The following is a 24,543-nucleotide window of genomic DNA, read 5'->3' on the forward strand; positions in this document are numbered from 1 at the left end:
TCCTCCTCTTGTCTTGGCCTTTTATCAGGAGGGGGATGGTAACCCCTGATAAGGGTAATTAAATCTTCAGCCATCTTAAGCATCTGTTTCTTAGGCAGGGGGCCTTGACCTGTAGACTGATGAACAGTTTTCTTAGGTTTTAAAGGAGTTTTAAGCTTAGCATAAGATTTAATGGTGAGTGCAGTTGGTCTGAAGACACCTTCTGCAACCGAAGGTGTTTCCACTGCACCAGTGTCTAATTCTGCTCCGGTGTCGGTAGATGGCTGTGTTGGCCTAGTAGACTCTGCTTGGGAGTTGGCAGCTGTCTGCGGTTCCAGCTCTGCGGTCGTCAGGGGCTGTGTAGGCGCCTCACTGAAAACCGGAGAACCGGCGACAGGCCCAGCTGAGGCCTCGGGGTCTGGCTTATTCCTAGGCTGCCTGTCCTTATCCTTGCGTTTTTTATGAATTGCGGTCATCGGCTGCTCCAAAGGCATGATATAATTAAATTTCCTACCAAAGTAATGCCGTGCAAAGTCAAAACGGCGTTTGATAGTGCGTTTATTAAACCTAGCGCAAAACCGACAACCTGTGACGTCGTGGTCTGGGCCTAGGCAAGGAATACAACAGGAATGGAAGTCCTTATGAGGTATTTGCTTCCCACAAGAAATGCAATTGTTAACTTTTTCTGACATCGGACTGAGGCAAGAAAATGTTCCCCAATGGGGTACTTAGCTTTATTGAAGACCAGACTGAAATTCAAATAGAAAATCTCAGGTGTCGGCCGACCGGCACTTGCGAACTGCTTCTGCTTCAGGCACCATGCGGCAAGAAAGACTGAAGAAAATGGCGTTGAATGCCTATTATATACCCCTGGCGCACTGACGTCAGGAAAGAAGCGACAGCAACCAACGCCAGACCAAGACTTTGGAATTCGGGCCGACTGTGGGACCGTCTGACGGCAGGATAACCCAAGTGTGATGACTGCAGCAGGGTAACACGATGAACATCTGCAGTGGCAAAGCCTGCTCTGGATTTAGAATAGAGAGGTAAGAGGTAGTGCTTGGTAAAAGTGTGAACTGAAGTTGCAGCCTCTAAAATGTCTTTGGTTGGTATTCCTCTGAGGAAGGCTGCTGAAGTAGCTGCTGCTCTGGTAGAGTGAGGCCTAATGCCCTTAGGCACTGATTTGCCATGCAGTGAATAGCAGAAACGAATGCAGTGGCCTATCCATTTTGAAATGGTCTGCTTTGAGATAGCCTTTCCTTGTGATCCTGCAGCATATGCTACTAAGAGTTGCTCAGTCTTTCTGAAAGCTTTAGTTCTGTCCAAGTAAAAGCGTAGCTGTCTGTGTATGTCCAAAGAATGCAAGAGTCTCTCACCCTTATTCTGTGGGTTTGGATAAAAGGTAGGCAAATTAATGGTTTGGTTAAGGGCCACACTGGACATTACCTTAGGCATAAATGTCGGGTTCGTCCTCAGAGAAACCCTGTCTGGATGGAAAATGATAAAAAGGTTTCACAGCCATGAGTGCCTGTAACTTTAAGACTCGTCTTGCAGAGGTTACTGCTAGGAGCAGAGCTGTTTTCCAGGATAAGAACTTTATTTCAGCTGTATTGGCTGGCTCAGAAGGCGGCAGTGTGAGTTTTTCCAAGACATAATTGAGGTCCCATGCAGGTATTGGTGCTCTCCTTGGAGGTCTTATGTATTTGGCCCCTCTGAGGTACTGTCTTAGCAGCCGATGTGAAAAACTTGGTGGTTCCGTATTGTAATGAGCTGAAATGGCAGAGTCATGGATTTTGATTGATGAAAAGGATAGGCCTTTGTCCAACATCTCAGTTAGATATTGTAAAATCTGAGGAATATTTGGTACAACCGTGTCAATTCCTTGTGCCTGGTTCCAAGCACAGAATCTTTTCCATTTTTCAGAATAAGATTTCCTGGTACTGGGCCCTCCTGGCCTCTAAAATAACATCCATCACCGCTTTAGAGAGAGGTGTGTTCTGAATGGCTACATTATCCGCCATGCTGCCAGATTTTGGGTTCTGAGCTGGCTGTGCAGGATCTGATTGTTTCGTTGGGTCAGTAAATGAGGAATTAGAGGCAATGTCCAGGCTAGGCCTTGGGACAAGTTCTTTAGGATTGGGTACCAGTGCTGGCGGGGCCAGTCTGGTGCAATCAGAATCATTTTTGGTTTCTCTTGTCTGACCTTTAGGAGTACCTTGGGGAGGAGAGGCAGGAGGAAAGGCATATACTGTTAGAGCGTCCACTTTCCATGCTTGCTTGTGATGCGTCCTTGTGCAGAATCTCTGTAGTTGGCAGTTGTGAGAGGAGATCTATGTCTGGGCATCCCCATTTCTTTATCATCATGCTGAAGACTTGTGGATCCAGTTTCCACTCGTGGGGATCTGTGAGGTTTCTGCTTAGTTAGTCTGCCAGAGTATTTTTCTTTCCTGGCAGGAACTGTGCTTGCAGGTGTACTTGATAAGTCAATGCTGTGTCCCACAAGGTCATGGCTTGTCTGCAGAGTGGGCAGGAATGAGTGCCTCCCTGCTTGTTTATGTGCCACATGACTGTGGTATTGTCCGTCCTTATCAGTAGTTGTCCTGGATGGAGTAGATCCTTGAATGCTGCCAGGTAATTCTGAACAGCCAGCATCTCTTTTTGATTGATATGAAGGTGACTTTGGCTTGTGGGCCATGTGCCCTGAATACATTTTCCTGCCATATGGGCCCTCCAGGCATAATCCGAAGCATCTGTTGTTATTGACTGCCTGGCTGTGGGTAGGGTGAATGGCTGTCCCTTGTTGTGGTGACAGGCCTGTGCCCACCATTGAAACTCCTGTTACAGGCAAGGAATGAGGGTAATTAATGTTTCCAGGCTGTGACAATGTTGAGTCCAAACACTTTTTAGATACCATTGTAGTTTCCTCATATGCAGTCTGGCATATGGAATTAGCAGAATGCAGGATGCCATGAAGCCCAAAGCCTGCAGAATTTTTCTTGCAGATAACTGGGTCTTTGTTGCCAACATCCTGAAGTAAGAAATCAGTTGCCTTTGTCTGGCATGAGATAAGCCATCTGGGCAGATGTATTTAAGCTTGCACCCAGGAATATTATCTCTTGAGAGGGTGCTAGTTTTGATTTCTTTTCGTTTACTGTGTACCCTAGGCCAATAAGTAATCTTTTTACAAATGCCAGATGCCTTAGTAGAATGTCCTTGTTCTCTGCTTGAATAAGGCAGTCGTCCAAGTAAGGATATATTTGAATTCCTCTGTCTGCAAAATGCAATTACTGGTGCCAGGCATTTTGTGAAAACACTGGGCGCAGTAGATAAGCCGGAGGGCAGTGCAGAGAATTGGTAGTGCATTGAGCCAGCTAGGAATCGGAGGTATCTTCTGCAAGACTGTCTGATTGGAATATGCAGGTATGCCTCTTTTAGGTCCAAAGTTATAAGCCAATCCTTCTTGCCCAGCATGGGCAGAAGCTGCTGCAGAGTCAACATTTTGAATTTTTGGAACGTCCAAGAATGTATTTAGAGTAGACAGGTCCAGTATTGGTCTCCAGGCTTTGTCTTTTCTGGGTACCAAGAAAAGTCTTGAGTAAAATCCTTGTCCCTGCTCTTGCTGTGGTACTTGCTGAATGGCCCTCATGTCCATGAGGGATGTAACTTGTTTTTCTGCCTCTGCCCATTGATTGTGTGGCAGGTTTGGCATACCTTTTGGCCTTGGCAGGGTGTGAAAGTGGAACCTGTAGCCCTGGGACACTATATTCAAGACCCATTTGTCCTGAGTGATCATGTGCCAATTTTGAGAAAAAAGTGCTAGTTTCCCCCTAAGGGGGCTGCCAAAAGATAAGTGCTTGGAGCTAGCAGAGGAAAGTCATTGGGACTGTTTCCTGTATGGCTGTGTTTAGTCTTCTCCACTTTTGGAGGTTGAACCGCCCCACTGTTTAGGCCTGTATGAGCCCTGGGGCTGGAATCTGCCTCTGGGGCATCTGTATCGGCCTCTTTGTGGTCTGTCTGACACTGGAAAGGACCAATTCTTTGTAGGCCAGTTCCTGCTAAATCTGGGTGGCTATACCTGTAAGAAATCCTTTACTGTTTGCATAGATTTCGCTTTGTCCTCCATTTTCTTCAACACCTCCTCTGCTTTAACACCAAATAAAGTATCATGCTGTAATGGAGCATCTAATAACTTTGCTTTAACATGATCAGGCAGATTCTGTTCCTTTAACCAAGCATGCCTCCTAATAACAGAACCCGTAACTGCAGCCCTGCAAGAGGACTCCAGAGAATCAAAACCACATTGCAATGTATGCTTTCCCCAATTGTTAATTGCATGCAATAAATCCTGCATTTCCTTATTTTCTGCACAATCAGAATTTGATAACATTTTCTGTTTTAGCATTGACAGTAAGTATTGCTGATATTTAAGCATATGAAATTGACAATTTAAAGCCCTCACAGCCAAAGTAGTAGAAGTGTAAACCTTTTTTCCCCATCTGTCAAGTGCCCTTGAATCTCTATCAGAGGGGATAGGGTTTTTTGCAGTAGAAGCCTTGACCCCTTTGGGACCCTGAGAAATAGTTTCTGGGTCAGCAGCAGGGTTTTTATAAAGAAATTTGTGAATTTGGAACCCTGTAGTATCTGCCTGGGGGGCAGGAGGTAAAGAGTCAGGAGAAAGTCTGGACTCGGAAAATACATCATCTACAATGTCTAACACAGGAGCAATAGCCAAAGGCCTGTGCTGAGGAAGTAAAAGGAAATCTCCAAGTCTTTTCTTAGATTCTGAACAGTCCTGGCTCTCCCAGTGGAAGTGCTCCCTCATGGTATGCAGGGTTTCCCCAAAAGAATAATCCTCAGGCGGTGAGGCTGAAGGGATAGATTCTTCAGCATCAGAATCCTCATAAGGAGGAAGAGAGTATTCCTGTTCAGAACAGGAATCAGAGGAAATGAAAACCTGATCTGAAGATTCATATTCTGTCTCTTGCCTAGGCCTCTTGTCAGGAGGGGGATGGGAACCCCTGATCAAGGTAATTAGGTCTTCGGACATTTTGAGCATCTGCTTTTTAGGCATGGTAGTCTGTCCAGGAGAATGCTGTACTTGTTTCTTTGTCTTTAGAACTGCTTTAGTCTTTGCTTTGGAAGCTGTAGTAGGCTTTACATATAACTGTGTAGGTCTGAAAACACCCTCAGAAGCCGATGTCTGCTCAGCGGCTCTGGGCCCATCTGAGGGAATAGTTTCCGAGTGTCCAATACCTTGAGTATCCAAAGGCCTAGCTGGCTCCACGTGGGAGTAGTCAGCGGCCTGTGGCTCTGAGGTAGCCAGGGCTCAAGCACCTCACTGAGAACCGGCGATTGGCTTAGCGGAAGCCTCGTTGGTTTTGGACCTCGGATGCCTGTCCTTTTCTTTTTCCTTGCGCTTTTCATAAACTCCGGTCGTCGGCTGTTCTGACGGCATTATATAATTGAATCTTCGGCCAAAGTAATGAAAGGCAAAATCGAACCAACGCTTAATAATGCGTTGGTTAAATCTAGCACAAAACCAACAGCTAGCAACGTTATGATCAGGGCCTAGGCAAGGAACACAGTAAGAATGAAAATCCTTATGAGGTATTTGCTTCCCACAAGAAATACAATTGTTAACTTTTTCTGACATCGGTCTGGAGCAAGAAAAAAAAGTTTCCCCAACGAGGTACTTAACTTTATTGAAGACTTCGGATCTGAAATTCGATTTCGAAAATTTCAGGAGTCGGCCGACCGGTGAACTGCTTTTACTTCGGGCACCGCGCGGCAAGAAAGACTGAAGAAAATGGCATCGACTGCATCTTTTATACCCCCTGGCGCACTGACGTCAGGGAAGAGGCAACAGCAACCGACGCCGGACCTAGACTTTGGAATTCAGGCCAACTGCGGGTAGCCTGCCAGCAGGATAACTCAAGTGTAATGACTGCAACAGTGAAACACGATAAACATCATACCAATTTTCTATTCAGTTCCAGAAGAAAAGCACAAAGAAAACCAGAAGCCCGTCACAAATGTCTCCACTCTATAAATCTGAAACAAACAAGTTAAACATTTCCCACAACTGGCATAAAAAAAGAAATACGATTTGTGGCTAAAGAATTAAATCAGTTAATTAAATTTACTACAACACTTCCTTGACTAGCATCTACACAAACCACCTAGTTAAAAAAAAGTATGTAAAACCTCCATTAAGGCAGCCATCCAACTCCTTGAGTTGTGTTATTAATTTTCAACCAATGTTGTACAGCAAAGAAAGCATTATCTGGAACAAATGAGGAGCAAATTTAAAATATGAGCCAAGACACAGATAAAAGGATGGATTGAAAATTAATTACATTACATTTGCTTGATTGCACAGACACAATCTTCTCTAGCCTGCCCTTTAAGTGCCTTAACATTCTACCTTCTAGCCATCCCTACTCTCTCCCTTCATCCTTTCTTCACCTAACCCATGCCCCTCCTGAATACCTCTGTGGATTTCATCTCTACCACCTCTTTCAGGGCAAGTCACCAATCCTTAATGTTAAAAAGTAGTTTTGCAGATCCAAGAAGCAGTTGATTCCTACAGTCTGCTGCCCACCTTCCCTTTTGCTCGTCTTTCCTGTTCAAAACGATCTTTCCAATCTCTCTGATAAGATCCGGTCCACCGATGCATCATACTATGAATTATTTTCATTTCAGCCTAGCCTCTGGCCATACTCCATCCCTTCTATCCTACACAACTTTTCCTTCCAGCAGCAGGTCCTTTTCCTTACACAAGCTTCACAAATGCACACAGTACCCATGGTGTGGCCAGACCAAAGCCCAACTCCTTAAAAGCACAGCCTCTGTTTTTAGAATCTATCCCCCTGAGGATAAACCCCAAAATTCTGTTTGCTGCTACCACTGACCTCTAACTCTGCTGCTGGTGTACCAGACTGCATGTGGTCAACCTCCCCAGACTTTTTTCCTGCTCTGCTGTCATCAGTTCTATCCCTCTGAGTTGAATCGTCAGACCAGGATGGTTGCAGCCCACATGCACTACTCGGCCTTCGTCTGCAATGACCCTCAAAATGCCATCTTTCTGTCCACTATAGTTCACCCTTTCCAAAACCTGAAATAGTTTCCCCACATTCTCCAATATTGCACCATTGTATATTAGCACACAGGCTGATATGATACAATCTATTTGATCAGATACATCCGAGACAAACACAATGAGGAGTACTGGATGGTGCTCCATCAGTCACCTCATTAATTTCCCAACATCCTTCCTCTCACAACCCTCCGTGTTCTAATCTATCCAGTTTCTCAGTCTTGGTCTTATCCTCAACACTTCCAGTGTTCCTATTAGTCTACTGAGCACAAGGCTGTGGGGTCTGTAGTCTGGAAAGATGGAAGGACAGCTAGTTAAGTACTGAAGAACAAAAAGGCAGATGATTATGAAGAAAATGTGCCAATGAGGTTCAAGACATGTCACACATTTCATTCCCTATAAATCCTTACTGTGTCAGAATATGCTGCAGGTCACATCCAAGGTTACTGTGAAAAAGTGATCAAGTACTCACTAGCAAATGCTTAAACAACTACAACAATACAAACGTTTGATAAACTCACCAAATTAGGCATCAACCCCGACATCACTAGGTGGGGTTGCAAACTGGCTCACAGATAGAACCCACAGTGTCAAAGTAGCGGACTCCAAGGCAGACTGCCAACCAGTCACGAGTTGAGTCCCACAGGGATCGGTCCTGGGTCCTCTCCTGTTTGACATCTACTTCTCAGACGTCCAGGCCACTACGGACGGACTCTGGCTGACAAAGTTCGCAGATGACTGCAAGCTGGGAGCCATTATTAACTGTCCAAGTGATGTAGACACCTACAGAAAGGCCTCACTGAGACCAATGACTGGCGTTGAAACCATGGCCTTAAGCTTAATGCCAAAAAATGAGTAGTCACCCCTTTGAGAAAAACTCAGTTCCCACTAATTACCACATCAATGGGAGCCCACTGAACACTGAAGGTGTTCTAAGAGATCTGGGGACACAAGCTGACAGCAACCTCTCCTTTGACCACCACATTGCCACTGTGGTCAGAAACTCCTTCTATGTGGCACATCTCATTACCAAGGGTTTTGCATCCAGGAAGAAACAGATCATCATCTCTCTCTACTCTGTATAATGCCCCATTTGGCATGTACCTCACTAGACACATGCAACAACCGGAAAGGTCACAGAAGTACCTCACAAAGAGGATCCTAGGCCTTAAACACATGTCCTACACAGACAGATTAAAAAACTCCAGCTATTCTCCGTCTCATATCGTCTACTAAGAGGCGATCTCTGCTTGACTTACAAAGCCATGTCTGACCCAGCTCTGTTAGAAATGCTACATCTAAAGAAATCCCAATCCTGCCGCACCACACGCACCAGAGACCTCAACCTCATTACCACAATCAACAGAACATGCTGGAGGGACAGGTTTATAACCCAGAGACTGCTCATGCGCTGGAATAGCCTTTCCATACATGGCAAGCAGAGCACCTCATTTGCCTTCTTCAAGAGGAATCTTGGATGAGTGGATGAGAAATAGAAAGTTCACCCTGGGGATCACTCCAGTGGCTCTACTTGACAGAGGCACTGGGAACGAACATCAGGTGGCACGATGCCAGGGCACTCCTATGGGCTAGGCTTCTAAAGGCTCCAGGGCCATTAGCCTAGTACACACCTATGAACAAAAGAGCCAGGGTATTTCCATTAATTTTATTAAAAACAATAGCTCTGTTGCAGTGATGGGAAGAAACGCAAACCCTTGCCATTAATCACTCTGTAGGCCAGCATGTTTCCCATCCCAATGCAAGGTGTGGACAAGGTACCTTTCTGCACTTGCTGCTTTACTACACTACATTTAGACAAAACACATCAAGCAAATGTAGGCTAGAGCAGCAAAATAATTTAAAACTATGACATTAGATCTCAGATGTTACTATGGTCAAGGAAACATTTTGTTTGCTTGACATACAGAAATCTGGCTTACCTATGTGGTAAATGGACCATAGAACATTTTAATATTATGGATAAAAAACAACAACAGGCCATCTATGGCTCTTTTTGTGTTTCAATTTCTGTATTTCAGATGTAGCCACATATAAAAAGATATTTTTATTTATAAAACACAGATACATTTATCAACTCAAAAGGATGCAACCAACTGACAAACACAGAGTATACACAAGTAAACTTAGACTGAACCATACAGTGAAAAAAAAAACAAAATATCTAGAAAATTTGAAACTGTAGTACAAATTGCTTATTCTTAAAATGAAAACATACTTCATAATGCTGTCATGGTAAGCAGTGACATTAGCTCCTGGACAAAACTGTAGCACACTCTCCTTGGCAACCTATATGAGAAAAGGTTAAGCATGTTATTAACTTCAGTGTGTTAATTAATCAGATTAACTTGCAAACAAATCATTCATCATAGAAGTGACAGAAACACATTACTACAGTTACATTCTTAAGATGAGCAGAAATCTACCAACCTAGCTCATGCAGTTTAAAATGTTGCCTAGTTATACAACTTCATACTGTGAAAGATTTTATTGGAAGAAAAGGAACACAATCTTTGCATGTCTACTATCAGTATCACTACAAAATGTAAAATTAAACATTTCACTATTCATAAATCACAGCAGAAGGACCAATATATAGCCTAAATTATGGCAATGCTGATTGTTAGTAAGAACTATTCTGTCTGTAACACTAGCAATTTAAGTCTGAATAGTAGATCAGGTGTCTGAGGGCTAGGTGGGGGAACTCGCTCTTTTATTCTCTGGGGGAGTGGAATGTTTCTGCCTGGATACAGCAGTATCTACTTCCAGTGGAGGTAGAGGATTTTAGCTCAAGCAAACCAATAATAAAAAGAAAAACGGAGGAGGAATGCCTGCAGCAGAGACAGCATATGTGAAAGCATTCTTGCATAAATTATATTGTTTTTACACATTCTGAGTAGGGAAAAAGTCCCTACCTGCCATCAGGATGGCACTGCAGCAAGATGCCCATTATCATCATCTCCATCAAGGTTAGAGAGAGATTAACTGCGTTATGATACAGCACACAGGACACAACAGAAAGTAAATAAAAAAAATACAATGCATGACATGCACCCTAGTGCTCACGTTGCAAACTCTACGTACTTTAATTCACTTCAAAAATGAGTGCATTTTAAAACAAATGCATCCATAATACACTATTAGATGAGGAGTATACTTTCAAAACACTATCAGCTTCATAAACCTGAAGTTCATTCACACACAAGTTATTTAAAGGGGGAGGTGTTTTGTAAACAGTTTACCTTCATGTGTGCGTATTGCACAAAGGCGAACAGCAATTGTCTGAAAGGCAGCTTGCAAAGTTTGCAAACGCCGAATGGAAAAAGGATCGAATGTGCAATGAGCGAATGCACATTGACATTCACTCATTGCACATTTGGCATTTTGGGGCGGATTGCACTATAGTGGGGATCGGGAAATGTTCCCTTTCTCCACTGTAGTGCGATCTCAGAGTTATAATATTAAAGGGGGGGGTGCAGGGGGACTTGCCCCCCACTTTACACTTCATTACATTTTTTTTTCGACATTTATGTTCGAAAGTCAGCGAATCTGCTTTTTGATTTGCTGATTTTCGAACATTTAAAACTGTCGCTGTTTTCATTTTCGTGGTTACGATTCGCTCATATGAGCAATCGCACCACTGTGATTCGGTTTTGTAAAGGTAAACCCTTGCAAACAATGTTTCTCAGAGAATTCCCATTCTCTAGAACAGGCTCCCCCCATCCACGTAAAGCAAGAGTTCCTCACCCATCTCTAAGCGCAATTTCGACCAGTGAAAGGGTAATTGGAAATTCACCCCTGGTCTGGCTCCTGTGTCTCTGATGGACAAATACAGTCAGTAAATCTCCACTTATACAAGTCTGTGCATCACATTTGGGTTGCACGGCTAGGTTTATAAGGGCCCCAGTGGTCATTAGCTTATATGAACCTATGAACAGTGCCTAACAAGTGTTTGAAAATGGAATAGCAGAAAATACAGTAAATACTTACAGTTTACTGCACAAGGAAGCTATGTGCAGTCTCAGAAATGCTTTTGTTTTACTACACTAAACTAAGGGCTCAACTAGCTTTCGTGACCATCTAGACACCAATATCCTTTATACCTTTTTGCTTACTTACAAGCTTCTGCCTAGTTTATTAACCCACATATGGCAAAAGCAGGGCGACCTCAAAATACAAGGCTATTCACCAAACGTGTTTCATACACACAACCACATATATATAAGGACCTTCCACCATGAGGGTTAACAGTCAACTTCTAGAACTACATTAGTATACTTGAGATAAACTGTTCAGAACAAGAAAGAAAAAGAAATCTTAAAAATTATTTGCATCCCACAAGAGAAAAGGGGGCAGTACTGGGAACTCCTACTACACTAATAATATTACTACTAACATTTACAGTTACGTTGATTATCCCTACACAGCTTTATGCCAAGGTGCATTCACAAATGACATATTACTCGAATAGTGAAACATCCCTGACACCAAGTTGTGCACAGGATTACTGCACTTTCAGATACAATGAAGAGGTAAAACTAGCCCTTCTCCTTGAATGACTATCTAGTTTTTAATCCTCTGAAAAGGCTTAAATGGAAGTTCAAACAGCAACCCAACAAATATACTGAACTGAACTATTCTAGAAAAAGATTGCAGTGGTATCAGTTGCTCTTGTGGAGTGTGCTCTGACCTGTCTAGCTAAAGCTTACTTACAGTCAACCCAAACTACTATGAAAATTTCCTAGCCGCCACTCGAACTTTGTAAAAAAACAAAAAAAGTTACACAAATAGTCTATGCAACACAGAGTTCCTTTGGGTCCTCAGACTGAGTCCTCAAACTCTGTAATCAAATTATTGTGTTTAATACAATTTCTATTTACATCAGATTACATGACAGAAGGTATTAAGAGGAACTATTAACTACCTCTTTAGTGAGGGTTGTTACACCACATAAGCATATACATAGAGGGTGCTTTGTGAACTTCAGGCATAACATGAACATCCCTACAGAACAGATGCTCTTTGTGGTGTGATGTGCTCCCTTTAAAGAAAGTATTTACAGAATTGTAAGAAAGCATTGGCATATTTTACTTTGTGACACCATCCTTGTTAACATGTTACCCAAAAAAATCCCCATGTCTTATGGATAGAGTTGTCCATTCTGCCATGCTTCTTGTTAAAAGGTTCCTCACAGATTTCTACTGACTGTACAGGCTGAAGGGTTGAGAAATGTTACATCGGACAGACTACTAGGACGGTTAGTCTATGCACTCTGGAACATCCGGGTAATATTAAAACTGCTGTAGCAACTAATCCTGTTGCCGAGCACTAGTTTTTAGGAACAGAAACATGGACATGCTCTTAAATAATTCTAAGATTTTACTATGAAAAGAGGAAAGCTTTATTGTTATTTTTAATACTATGTATTCTAATAGTGTGAATAATGAATTGAATCACAAATATTAAATTATAAAACTCAACTAATGTGTTGACTGGAATTTTCTATCACCTTTACCCTCTTTTCTCCCATGGTAGGTAGCAGACTTCGTATTGTTGCAATGTCTGCAGTTACTTTGACTTACCAAGAAGGCAGTATGGAGAGATTCCAGTTCTTTTAAGGGTATGAAATAAAAGTTGGAGTTTTACTTCTCATTTGGCAACAAACAGTATTCTGGAGTCTGACTTATAGTGCAACACCTGGAGGAAGCCTATTTTAACAATGTCCGTCCTGCTTCCTTAGCATTAAAGGGAAACAACAGTTTAGACTGCTTGGTAATATCCGTATCATTCCTGACCTGTGTATACTCATGATGTGATGAACCATCTTTCCACCATTATTTTCAAAGCAAAGAAAAGACAGACTTATGCAGGGAAAGCCTGTAGACCACTTTTGGCATGAAGGAGGGTTTGGACTCTAGTGATATTACGTCTTTGTAGAAAATTACATAATTTCTGCAATCCTGAGGTCCTTCTGGCTGATGGGATGGCCACTAAGAACAGTCTTCAAAGAAGTATCTTAGAGATGCTAAATCTCCAGTTTCAAAGGGAAGGAGTGCAAGCATTTTAGTCAAAAGTTGAGGTCCCATGCCAGGAAGGTGGGCCTTCTGAAAAGGTCTTCGGTGTAGAATGTATTTCCTCCACGGTCATATACATCAGCTGAGAGAAACCATACCTGCATTGGCTAGCAGGCAGCCACTACAGCAAGCATTGCCATTTCCTTTAATACATTTAATACCACCCTCAGTATTTGGAGCTGGAGGAAAGGCACAGAGTCTGAGATAGAAAAGGCACTGGTCACTACAGATGTCCAGCAAAGAATGCTTGAACAGGACAGCTGTACCTCTCAGGTCTTTTGCAATACAAAGATGTCTACATCCGTGTATTCTACCTTTCTGTAATCTGCAGGAAAGGTCCATACATACAACTACCATACATGAGAGGTCTCAATTCCCCAAACCAGGTGGCATGCTACTGAGTGCTACTGGCTGGGGATATAGACTGCTTACAGGTATACAAAAGATTAAAGCTAGCTCTCAACATTGTATACCCACAATGCAGACAGGGTAGGACTGAACAATCCTTTGTTTGCTGATGTACTAAACTACTATGGTATTACCTATTATCGTCTGAAAGACATCTTGGTTGAAAACATACCATAGGCTCAAAAGGCACCGAGAACAGCCATTATCTGTGTGCCTGCGTTAGAGTTCTTTGGGCCATCTGTCTTGCACTTTGAGATGAATCATGCAGGCCCTACACATAGTCTGAGGCATCTGTTATCCATTTCTGATCTGCCTCCAGGGATGATGAGCCACAAACTGCTCATTACTTGTGTAGTCTACTCAATGGCAGAGGAATAAGGAACAGCAAGACTTCTCAAGCCAACTGTGCTAATCCAATACATTTAGGAACCAAAGATCTTCTGCACATACTCTCGAAAGAGGGTCCATTTTTTTAATTTCTCCAAATCTTTTGGATTTCTGATGGGGATGCACCCCATTCCTAAGTCAAAGTATGATAAAAGTTCATGAAATTAGTATTGTTTCACTCTTCAGCCAAAAGTGCTCTTCACAGCACATGCAAAGTGCCCAGTAGAGACTCCTCCTGCAATTTGTACGGTGTTACTTGTACTGGTAACATATTTAAATACGATTGTAGAGTCTTTTTTATAAGACCTGTTGCTCCTACTACTACTAGAACTGTCTGGGTATCTTTCTTCCACACTGCTTTCGTTTCTGCCTGCAGATCCTGATACTTTGTGACACTGTACACAAGACACTAGTCACTGGGTGTGGCAATTTCGATGATAAATGCTACTTTTCTCTTTTTTGATGGACCACTATATCTGGTTTTCAAACATCTATCTTTTGAACTGTTGGTAATGGGTGATCTCATGTGACGTAAACTTCATCACTTTCTATAATGTTTTGTGGCTCATGTTTCCAGTGTTTTTCAGCCACTTCAATACCATAAATTTTACACAATCCCTAGTGCAACAGTCTAGCCACATTATTATGCCTTTCAGTATACAGTACTTCTGCCATTAGTATGGTCGCAACCAGCAACAAGGTGTGCGACTGTTTCAAATTCGATTTTACAAAACCTACATTTGTCTATTTCTCCCACGTTTAATGGACTTTGTAAAACAACTGTAGCCCATTATCTTGTGCCACCAATATTAACCTTTCATCTCTTGGCTTGAATTCACCTCTCCTTAAATTATTCCTGTGTTCGTTCCTGATCAACATAAGGTTCTTCCAGAAGTTTTCTATACTTGCAACTATATTTCTGCATTTTCCACATTTCTTGCCTTCTCATCTGGTCCTTCACTTTATATTCTTGCTTTTGTTTTTTTTGGCACATTCAGTTGCTGCCTGATTTTTATCTACTTCTGGCTTGATTTCCATTCCTGCTTGCTTCTGCTAGCCTAAGCAGGGAAGTCATCTTAGATTTATTCTCCTCATGTTTCAAAACTTCACTACATTTGGGTCTTGTGAGGTCAGAAGATATGTGTGGAGACCCACAAATGCAGATCTATACATGTAATCAATTTTCAAGGAGGCCCATCCCTCCTTAAGAACAGGAAAAATATAATAACAGTGGTATGCACTGATTTTTAAAAATCATTTGATGAGCACGAAGCATCCTTGTTTTTCTATCTAATCTAACCAACACATTTTGGGGCCAATCAATCACTCCAAAACTGTTAAGTTAGGATAGGAAGACCAAATTGGTTTACAGCTTGGATTTTTTCCTAGATGTCAACGCTGTTTCAGGATTAATTTGTCTTCTAAATGTATTCCTTATTTAATTTTATTCACATTTGTTCGTATTTTATTGTTGATCCTTCTTCATCTCCCAAATATTTATATACTCCCTCTTGCTCAAGTTTTTAAATCACATTCTTCTTCCAAAGTGAAGTTTTCTTGGTGCTGCAGTTTTCCTGCTTTAAAGGTTGCTTCTGCATATTTATCAAGACCAAATGGCATTCTTATATCATCTGAAAAAGTTTTGACAGTTTGCAGCTGTGCTTTCAATTCCTCATCTAATGAGCTATACAGTTTTAAATCGACAAAGAGGATGAAAAGTCTTTACACTTTGTTGTTTTCTAGGAGCCAAATTATAGCCACGGCCTAAGCTGTTAAGTAGACAGCTTAACGGGTTAAGGGCACGGCAGAATAGCAGCAGTGAGACAGAGTCACCCTTGAATATCTCTCTGAATTTTTATTCCTGAGATAATAATTTGTCCTTTATCATGGCTAAATTGCAAAGTGGTCTGCCACGGTTTCATGGTCGGAGTAATGCATTCAATCAGAGTAGGGTGTATCTTGCACATTTTTAAGCACTCTTTATCCATGAATGTGGGATACTGTCAAATGCTTTTTTGCAGTCAATCCATGCCATACTTAGATTCTTCCCCTTTTTACAGTTCTCCACTATGACTTTAACAACAAATGATCCTTTGTTCCATATGACTGTTTTATTGCCCTTTTGTTCTACTGCCATAATAGAGTTTCCTTCTAAATGACTATAAACTCTGTTGGCATCAATTCTCGTGTTTAGTTTATATATCGTTGGATGCCAAGTTATTAGTCTAAAATTTTTGGGGTAGCTTGCAGGTTCACTCTAAGTAGGTGCATTGTTTTTCCTGTTAGCCAGGTTGGTGTCTGTTCGAGGTGTGCATATAAATAGTTCTTTCTCATGGCTAAATCTTCATGCAAAGATGTTAATACTTTTAACCAGAAGTTAAATACTATATCTGGACCTGTGGTTTTCCAGTTAGAAGCTTTTCTTAACTTAGTTTCAATCTCTATGACTGTTACTTCATCCTATTTCATATCCTGTACCTTTAAACTTCTTATTCTTTCTTTTACTTTTTCTATCCATTTAGCATCTTTGTTATGTTCTACAGAATCTTTATAGATATTTCTCCAAAAATGTATTTATTCTTTTTTTTTTTTTTTGGTGGTCTTTCAATTCCTTTTACCTTGTTTTCCCAATTCTCTATAAAACCTTTTTGGGTCATCAATAAAATTGATTATTTTGTACTTTCTTTATACTTATCTGCATATCGTCTAAGTTTTTCTACCTGTGCTGAGATTTTTAGTAAGTTATTTGAAATGGTGCATGATAGATCCTGATCTGTTTTAATACTGCACATTAAATATTTTGTTGATCTGTTCCCTCTTCTATACTCTTCCAACAGTGACATTTCTTGTCACCAAGGTCCATCAGAATGAAGAATAACATGAACCTCAAGGCCTTCAGAATCATTAACACTAAGTGAAACTTCTGGAAGATAAGAAAAATGGAACAGAAGATAAGAAAAATGGAACATGTTTCATTAGAAAGATACTATTGAGAAACAAAGAAGTGGTAAAGTGCCCAAAGTGAAACGAATAACCCAAAAAAGGCACTGATGACTGGCAAAGTCCACCAACAAAGTGTTTAATGTAAACATACACAAGCACATGAAACAAACAGCATAAAAGTAGTACACCAGATTCCCTTTACATTTTTGTCTATCAGGAACTTCATCAGATACACACAACCCCCAAAATAAAACTTTAAAAAAATACTCAATCAAAAAGTAACTAATAGGATGCTGACATTAATTAATTACCATAGCGTCAATCTAAAACTTAATTTAAAATAATTAAAAAAAAACTGTCTTATAATGTACATTCATTTATGTATTTATGTTTTTATTATTTATTTTTTACGCAAAACATAAGACAGTTTTTTTAAAATGATTTTAAATGGAGTTTTAGATTAACGCTATGGTAATTAATTAATGTCAGCATCCTATTAGTTAGTTTTTGATTATGTTTTTAAAGTTTTATTTTAGGGGTTGTGTGTATCTGATGAAGTTCCTGATAGACAAAAACTTACAGGGAATCTGGTGTACTATGTTTATGCTGTTTGTTGGTGGACTTGCCGGTCATCAGTGTCTTTTTTGGGTTATACTATTGAGAAACACCATCGCTATTGGTGTCCACAATGATGCCCAAGTTTTTATTTTTCTGCTTGCTGCCAAAGAACTTCAGCCTAAACATCTGGATGTTTTTAGATGCCCCTAGTCTCAGGGAGTACTGGACGGTGGAGACCAGCACCCAGGGAACAGGCCTGGATCAGTCAGTCAGTTAAAGATAAAAGTTGATGCCTTATAGCCTTATGTAAGCAAATACTGGAATAAAACACTCAAAAAGGCAAAGAAATAAAATGGTATCATGAGTTTCCCACTCAGAACACTAGGTATTGCCCATGTATTCTGTGGAGAGGAATGTACAGACAGCATAACATGTTCAGCATAACCAGAAAGACACCCTTCATTAATGGTGGAAGGACAGACTGTAAATAAAGCATCCTGAACTTCTTTACTCTTCTTTACTGTCACATTAGAGCTCATGGGGGGGGCAAAAAGGCCTCCACTGGTTCGCCTTCTTCAGTACTAGGAATAGTTTTCCAACTACAACTCTTTCAACTTCTCTAGGACCGGAACGACTCTACTGTCTCGTAGTCCGGTAACTGCTGTTACTATAATAAGCATGGTAAGGATCAGCTGATTTCTCTACAATGGAAGTATGCCAAGAAAGAAAAAAAACAGGGTGAATTCTGTGGTACAACATGAACCAGTGATCTCCCTTAACACATCTGTCGGAGGTCAGGAAGAATCACTGCTCCCAGAAGAAAATTCTCCCATCCAGAATATTTCAGGAAAGAAGGTAGGATAAAGTATTCAAAGCAGAGTGGAAGTTCTTCTGTTGGCTGGAGGGGACACGTTCCTCAACACTCCCTGGCCTATGCCCTTACTTCTTGAGCTGGCTTCTTTGGTCTTTATAGACTGGTTATCTTTTCTCAGCTACTCTCTCATTTGTAATCAGCTTGTTTAGTTTGCATCTTGTAAAAGGGACAGATTTTCTATGGATAATTCCAAAAGAATCTTAAAGACATTTTTATCAGCTACTTGGTATTTCTCTTCTTCCACCATTTTGAAGATCTCCACTGAAGACCATCTAAAATTGACAGCTTCATTTTTCATGTCAGTTTGTTACTTTTGGCATTACTTAGGAGTGCACTAAAAGGCTGCCCCTTTTCATTCTCTGGATGGGTAATGAATTGAAGCCATGCAAGCCATCTAACCACAGTCCCAATTATAGCAGACTTGGCAGATGTACAGAATCACCCTCATTTTATAAAGGAGTTTTGTTCACCTTAGCTGTGGTCTAAAAAAATTATCTCAGATGCCCTGGACTGGTTCCTGAATTTACTTTAAAAGTTATGTACTTAGCATAATGATAGAGCTGCATGGTCATGGTTCATCTTCCTCACCCCTCACTGCCTCAAAGCAAGGTCTGGTTAAGTGGCTTGCTGAAGGTTACACAGCAAGCAAATGGAGGCAAACCCTATACCACAAGCAGCACCTTGCCAACAGCTCATAAACCTTAACCTGCTCCAACTGCCAGCTGTAGTTACTTTGGGTATGAAAGATGGATCTGTTCACAGAACTACCCTTTCTTTATAGATGAACACACATGTGCACACACACACAAAACCTGAACCCTACATGCTGCCATAATTGACTTTTAGACAGCTTTCTATGCCAGAAACTTAGCTCCAACCTACAGGATGGCTCTAAGGGAGGGAGTGTGAACCATTTTTTAAAAGGATGGCCTCACTCTGTGACCACTTCTGCCTTTCATAATGCTCCCCCCACCCTAGCATCTGTGATGACTGTCACCTAGGAAATAGAAATGTGGAAGGGGCTACCCAGAGAGAAGGAGAGGTAGGCATGAAGGATCCACATGCTTTGGATATTTGTATGTGAACTGAAATCAAGTCACAAGCATTGGCTCTATGAACAGGCCACTTGAAGACTCCAGTGTGATACCATGTAAACAGGATTAGGAAAAAATGCAGATGCCCCAAGGTCCAAAGGCACGTAGCGACGGACACTAACCAGGTAAAAAATTGCCTACAATGTGAATAATGACAGGAACTCTCTTCTCATGAAAAAACTAAGCAAAGAAAGTTGCCCAACAAGCAAATTATGAACATTACAGTCTGCAAGGAATGCATCTGACACTTTATATTAAATGGTTTCCCCAAGGACTGAAACTGCCCAAGAACAGTATTCCTCGAGCAAATCAATTTCTCTAAAATTATGAATGTCCGGGAGTCAGTCTTCTATGTATGGGATGGCCTTTACTGCTTGCAGTTTCTGGTTTGCTGCAGCCACTGCCAAGAACTTTGTCAACACTCTGAGGACAGAGGACAACCCAAAACAAACAGCTCAGAACTTTCTAGTAGACAGCTTATGTGCAGAAGCATAAGACCTCCCATATTTCTTGGTAGTCTTTATGTAATGAAATGTGTCCTGGAGGTCCAATCTCCCTTTACCAGGCAAATGAGGACTTAACACTACATGACCATCCATAATTTTTGTTTTGAGTACAAAGTGGTAAATATTTCAAGTCTAAAATATTTCTGAAATCCATGATTTTTTTTTTTTAACATTAAACTCCAGAGAATTATTTCACAGGTATTCAGCAATTACTGGAGTTGCAATGGGAAAGACATGGGTATCAGAGAAAATTTTGTGTGTATGAAAGCAACAAGTTTACAGATTTTAAAAACTCCGACAGTATATTGTCAGAAATGTTGGGGGAGAAAATTACTTTAACTAAGGAATTTATTTTTTTTAACTGGGATGCAGAAACTGAAAAGCCTAGACATAGTAATGCTCAAATAAGTTTAATGCTGTTAGTTGTCAATAAAGCAATTACTAGAAAATGGAAATAAAAAAATAAAGTGTTGTAAAGGAAATAAAAGAAGTAGAAGTGGGATCTTAAGAAAAGGGACAATGCAAACTACACAGAAATAAATGGAATTTGCGAGAACAATACCTACAGAATAATGCTGAAGAAGATGAGCGATATTTCAGGGAAGGCAGGACTTAAGCAATCTCTGTAATGTTAAACTGAACAATAAAATCATTGCCAAAACAAAAGTATCTGTCTACTCCATGAAAATAATATTTGTATTTTTTTCTCTCTGTTACAACTGAGTGTGTACTCTTGTCACTGTGCAATATCACGTTAATAAAGATGTTAAAAAAAAAAAAAAAAAGACCAAGTCACTTCACCCTGTTTTTACAGGGTGGGACATCGAGTAGGGGGAGACAGTGTGGCAGGGGTGGGAACAGAAAAGTGATTATAGGTTCATAGGTAGGTACTAGGCTATCGGCCCTAGGGCCCATACAAGCCTAGCCAAAAAATGTACCCTGGCTTTCGCCACCCAAGAAAATTATTTTCATGTGCCCCTGTCGAGCAGAGCCACAGAAGTGATCTCCGGGGTGAATTTCCCATTTCCCATCCAATCATCAAGATTTTTCTTGAAGAGTGCTAATGAGCAGCTCTGTTTGACATAGATAGGTAGTCTGTTCCAGAGAATGGGAAGTCTCTGGGACAGGAATCTATCCCTCCAGCATGTTCTGTTTATTGTGGTGACAAGGTTTAGGTCCCTAGAGCGTGTAGCTCAGAGGGATTGGGATTTCTTTAAGTGGAGCATGTCCAACAGCTCTGGGTTTGACATAGCTTTGTATGTTAGGCAGAGATCGCCCCTGAGTAGGCGATATGCGATGGAGTAAAGCTGTAGTTTTTTTGAGACTGTCTGCATAGGGCATCTGTTTGAGGCCAGTAATCCTCTTTGTGAGGTATTTCTGTGGTCTTTCCAGTTGTTGTAGATGTCTTGTGAGGTACATACCAAAAGGGGCGTTGTACTCTATAATGGGTCTAATGAGTGATGAGTAGAGGGGAACAATGACCTCTTTTTTTCTGAATGAGCATCCTTTTGTGATGAGATGAGCCATGTAGAAGGATTTCCTGACCACTGTGGCGATGTGATTATCAAAGGAGAGACTACTGTCCACCTGTGTCCCAAGGTCTCATCCCATTTTTGGCATTAAGTAGACTACCAGCTATGTGGTAGTTCATGGGTACAGAGTTTTTACCAAAGGAGATGACAATACACTTTCTGGCATTGAGCTTCAGGCCATGGCTCAGGTTATCTGTCTCAGTGAGGCACTTTTGTAGTTTGTCCACATCATTAGGAGTTTCGATTATGGCTCCTAGTTTGCAGTCATCTTTGTTAGCCAAAGACCTTCTGTGTTGGCCTGCACTTCAGAGAAGTAGGTACCAAACAGGAGAGGACACAGGACTGAACCCTGTGGTACTCCACTTGTCACTGGTCTGATGCCGGATTTGGAATCAGCTACTTTCACAGTGTAGGTTCTGTCCATGAGCCAGTTGGCAACCCATCTTGTGACACAGGGATTTATACCTAGTTTAGTGAGCTTATCTATAATTCCTGAGTGGGGGATGGTGTCGAAAGCCTTGGCGAGATCTAGATAAGCTGTGTGAACCATTTTACCCTCATCTATGGCTTTGGCGACTGCTTCAAAGAAGTCAGTCAGGTTTAGGAGACATGATCTGCCTTTTCCAAATCCAAACTGGGTAGGGTCCAGAGTTTGGATAATACCAATGTCTTTGTTTAGGAGTTCCACGATAAGTTCCATGGCCTTGCAGACCAGGCTCGTCAGGCTAATGGGGCAGTTGTTCCCGGGGTCCATCGTGACTCCCCATTTGTGCAGTGGGATAATAGTCGGTGCGCCATTCAGTGGGTGCAAAGCCTGAGGTGAGGCTATGATTGAACATGGTACTTGGGTAGGGTGCCAGTTCATTCTGTAGTTCGTATAGAACGCAGCCTGGAATATTGTCAGGTCCCATGGAAACTGTGTTCTTGGCTTTGGACAGTGTGTTTTTTACCTGTGCAGCCGTGATTATAGGAACTTTGCATTCTTCCGGTATAGAGATGGGCCCTCTAGGGGGTGAGAGGGGGGTAAAGTTAGCACTGAACCTAACTGCTAGGATGTTGGCAATATCAGTTGGTTCTGTATATTTAGTGCCATTGTGCTGTAACTCACAGCAGATCTGAGTGTTCCCAATTAGATTCTTGACATGGCTATAGAATGCTTTGTGGTTGTCTTTAGAGTCAGTGGCAATTTTGTTTTCGTAACTAGCTTTGGAGGATTTTATGAGGGATCTCAGCTTCTTACTGAGGTTGACCAGGGAGTTCCTCCAGTCATGGGATTTTACTCTTTTTTGCAACAGTTTCTTTCTTCTGTTGTAGAGTTTGTTTATGGCAGAGGACCACCAGATTGGCTTCCTTTTTTTGGAGGATAACATCTTGGTTCTATTAGGGATAGCATGATCCATGCACTCGTGTAAGTGCTTATAAAGTGCATTTGTGTAGGATTCGGCAGTCATACCTCTATTGTCCGTCTGCATGGGTGTCATGAAGTTTGCCACTTCTGTTGCCACTTCTGTCTTAAGAAGTGTGAAGTTGGCTTTGGAGAAGTTTTTTATGATGGTTTCCCTAATTGGGGCTGGGGGTGGGATGTGGATGTCTAGGCTGATTAGCTTGTGGTCGGATCTGACCAACGAGGAATTTACCTCTGGTGTGGAACTCCTGTTTCCCATGTTGATAATGACCAGGTCTAGGATATTGCTGCCCCTGGTGGGGGTGTGAATAAGTTGATCCAAGGCGTTGGAATTTATAAATTCTAGAAAACGTTGAGCAAAAGACTTGGTACAGGAGTAGTTTTCCCAGTTAATGGTGGGGTAGTTGAAATTGCCCATTATTAGGGTGTTGGGTTGTACCCCAATACTTTCCAGTGCATCAAGAAATGAGGAGTGTGAATCCTGGGGCATGGTGGGGGGGTCTATAGCAAGCTACAATTTGGATTGCGGTCTTGCCCAGAGTTAGTTGCACTTGGATAATCTCGGATGCATTATGCTATGCAACTAGCCTGGAGGTGTGGATATCCTTAATGAATATGGACACGCCTCCGCCTTTAGTGCTTCTTTCTGGGTTAGGTGGCTGAAAGGTGTGGTATGAATTGAAGCCTGGTAATGCAGGGGTGCTCTCTGGAGCTTTGAACCAGGTCTCTGTCACTGCACAGATGTCAATGTTCTCCATTTTAAGGAGTGCCTCGAGTGAGTGCATTTTGAGGTTTAGACTTCTAGCATTGAGTAGCATTACCCTCAGATTTTGCTTGCTTGTACCTGTTACAGTGGTGAATTTGTCATTTGAACCTTGCCTAAAAAAGGCACTATAGGGGTGGCAAGAGCCTTAGCCAGTATCCGGAATCCTAAGGGCGACAGGTGCAGGCCATCTCTGGCAAAGCATCGTGGACTGTCGATCATGTCGTCCCAGGCAGACAAATACTGGATCCCCTTAGAATAATACCAGAAGCTTAGCCAATTGTTGAAGTCAATCACTTTGTCCTTGTACTGTGGTTTCATTCTGGGTGATGGCAGGATACTACTCAGGGTTAGGGTCATACTTGCCTGGGATACAAGATCGGAGAGCTCCTCCATGTCTCTTTTCATGTAGTCCAGGGAGGTACGTCTCAGGTCATTCACACCAACATGGACAATGACAGTGTCATATTTGTACTTATTGTGGAGTGACATGAGTGCCATGCGTTATGTGGCGGATGCTGGCACCTGACAGGCAGCTGACAGTAACTTTCTCCTTGTTTAGTCTAGTGAGTGGAACATCAGTGTGCCTGACTACAGAGTCACCTATGACTAGAGTGTTGCGTACGTTGTTATGCCTTATAGGCTGTGGTTGAGTGGCACACTGAGTTTGTTGACTATGTGTCATTTGGGTTGTGTTCGGGGGTGGAGTTTGCTTGCGTTTATGCTTTGGATGTCCCTGATGCTTGGGCAGGTTTTTGTTGAGAGCCTTCATGAATGTAGGTGTGTGTTTTGTGTTTCTATGTGTGTGTTTTGGTGGTGTAGGTTTTGAGGGACTATGTGATGAGTGTGGTGTGGTGCAAGTGTTTATCTTCTCCTCTTGACTGTCTAGTCCAGTCTTGGGTGAAG

At 41.7% G+C, this 24,543-nt stretch overlaps 1 protein-coding gene across 1 annotated transcript in view; it reads right to left on the reverse strand.

Annotated features, from left to right (window-relative positions):
* The window catches only part of UBA2 (ubiquitin like modifier activating enzyme 2), a 985,116-nt gene that overhangs the window by 885,111 nt on the left and 75,462 nt on the right, over positions 1 to 24,543 (reverse strand). The window contains exon 3 of the mRNA XM_044081921.1: positions 9,312 to 9,382. Coding sequence (XP_043937856.1) covers positions 9,312 to 9,382 — 71 coding nt within the window. The remainder of the gene's footprint in view (positions 1 to 9,311; positions 9,383 to 24,543) is intronic.

Source organism: Protopterus annectens, chromosome 8.part1, assembly GCF_019279795.1.
Source record: "Protopterus annectens isolate FY-2018-M chromosome 8.part1, PAN1.0, whole genome shotgun sequence".
Lineage (NCBI taxonomy): Eukaryota > Metazoa > Chordata > Ceratodontiformes > Protopteridae > Protopterus > Protopterus annectens.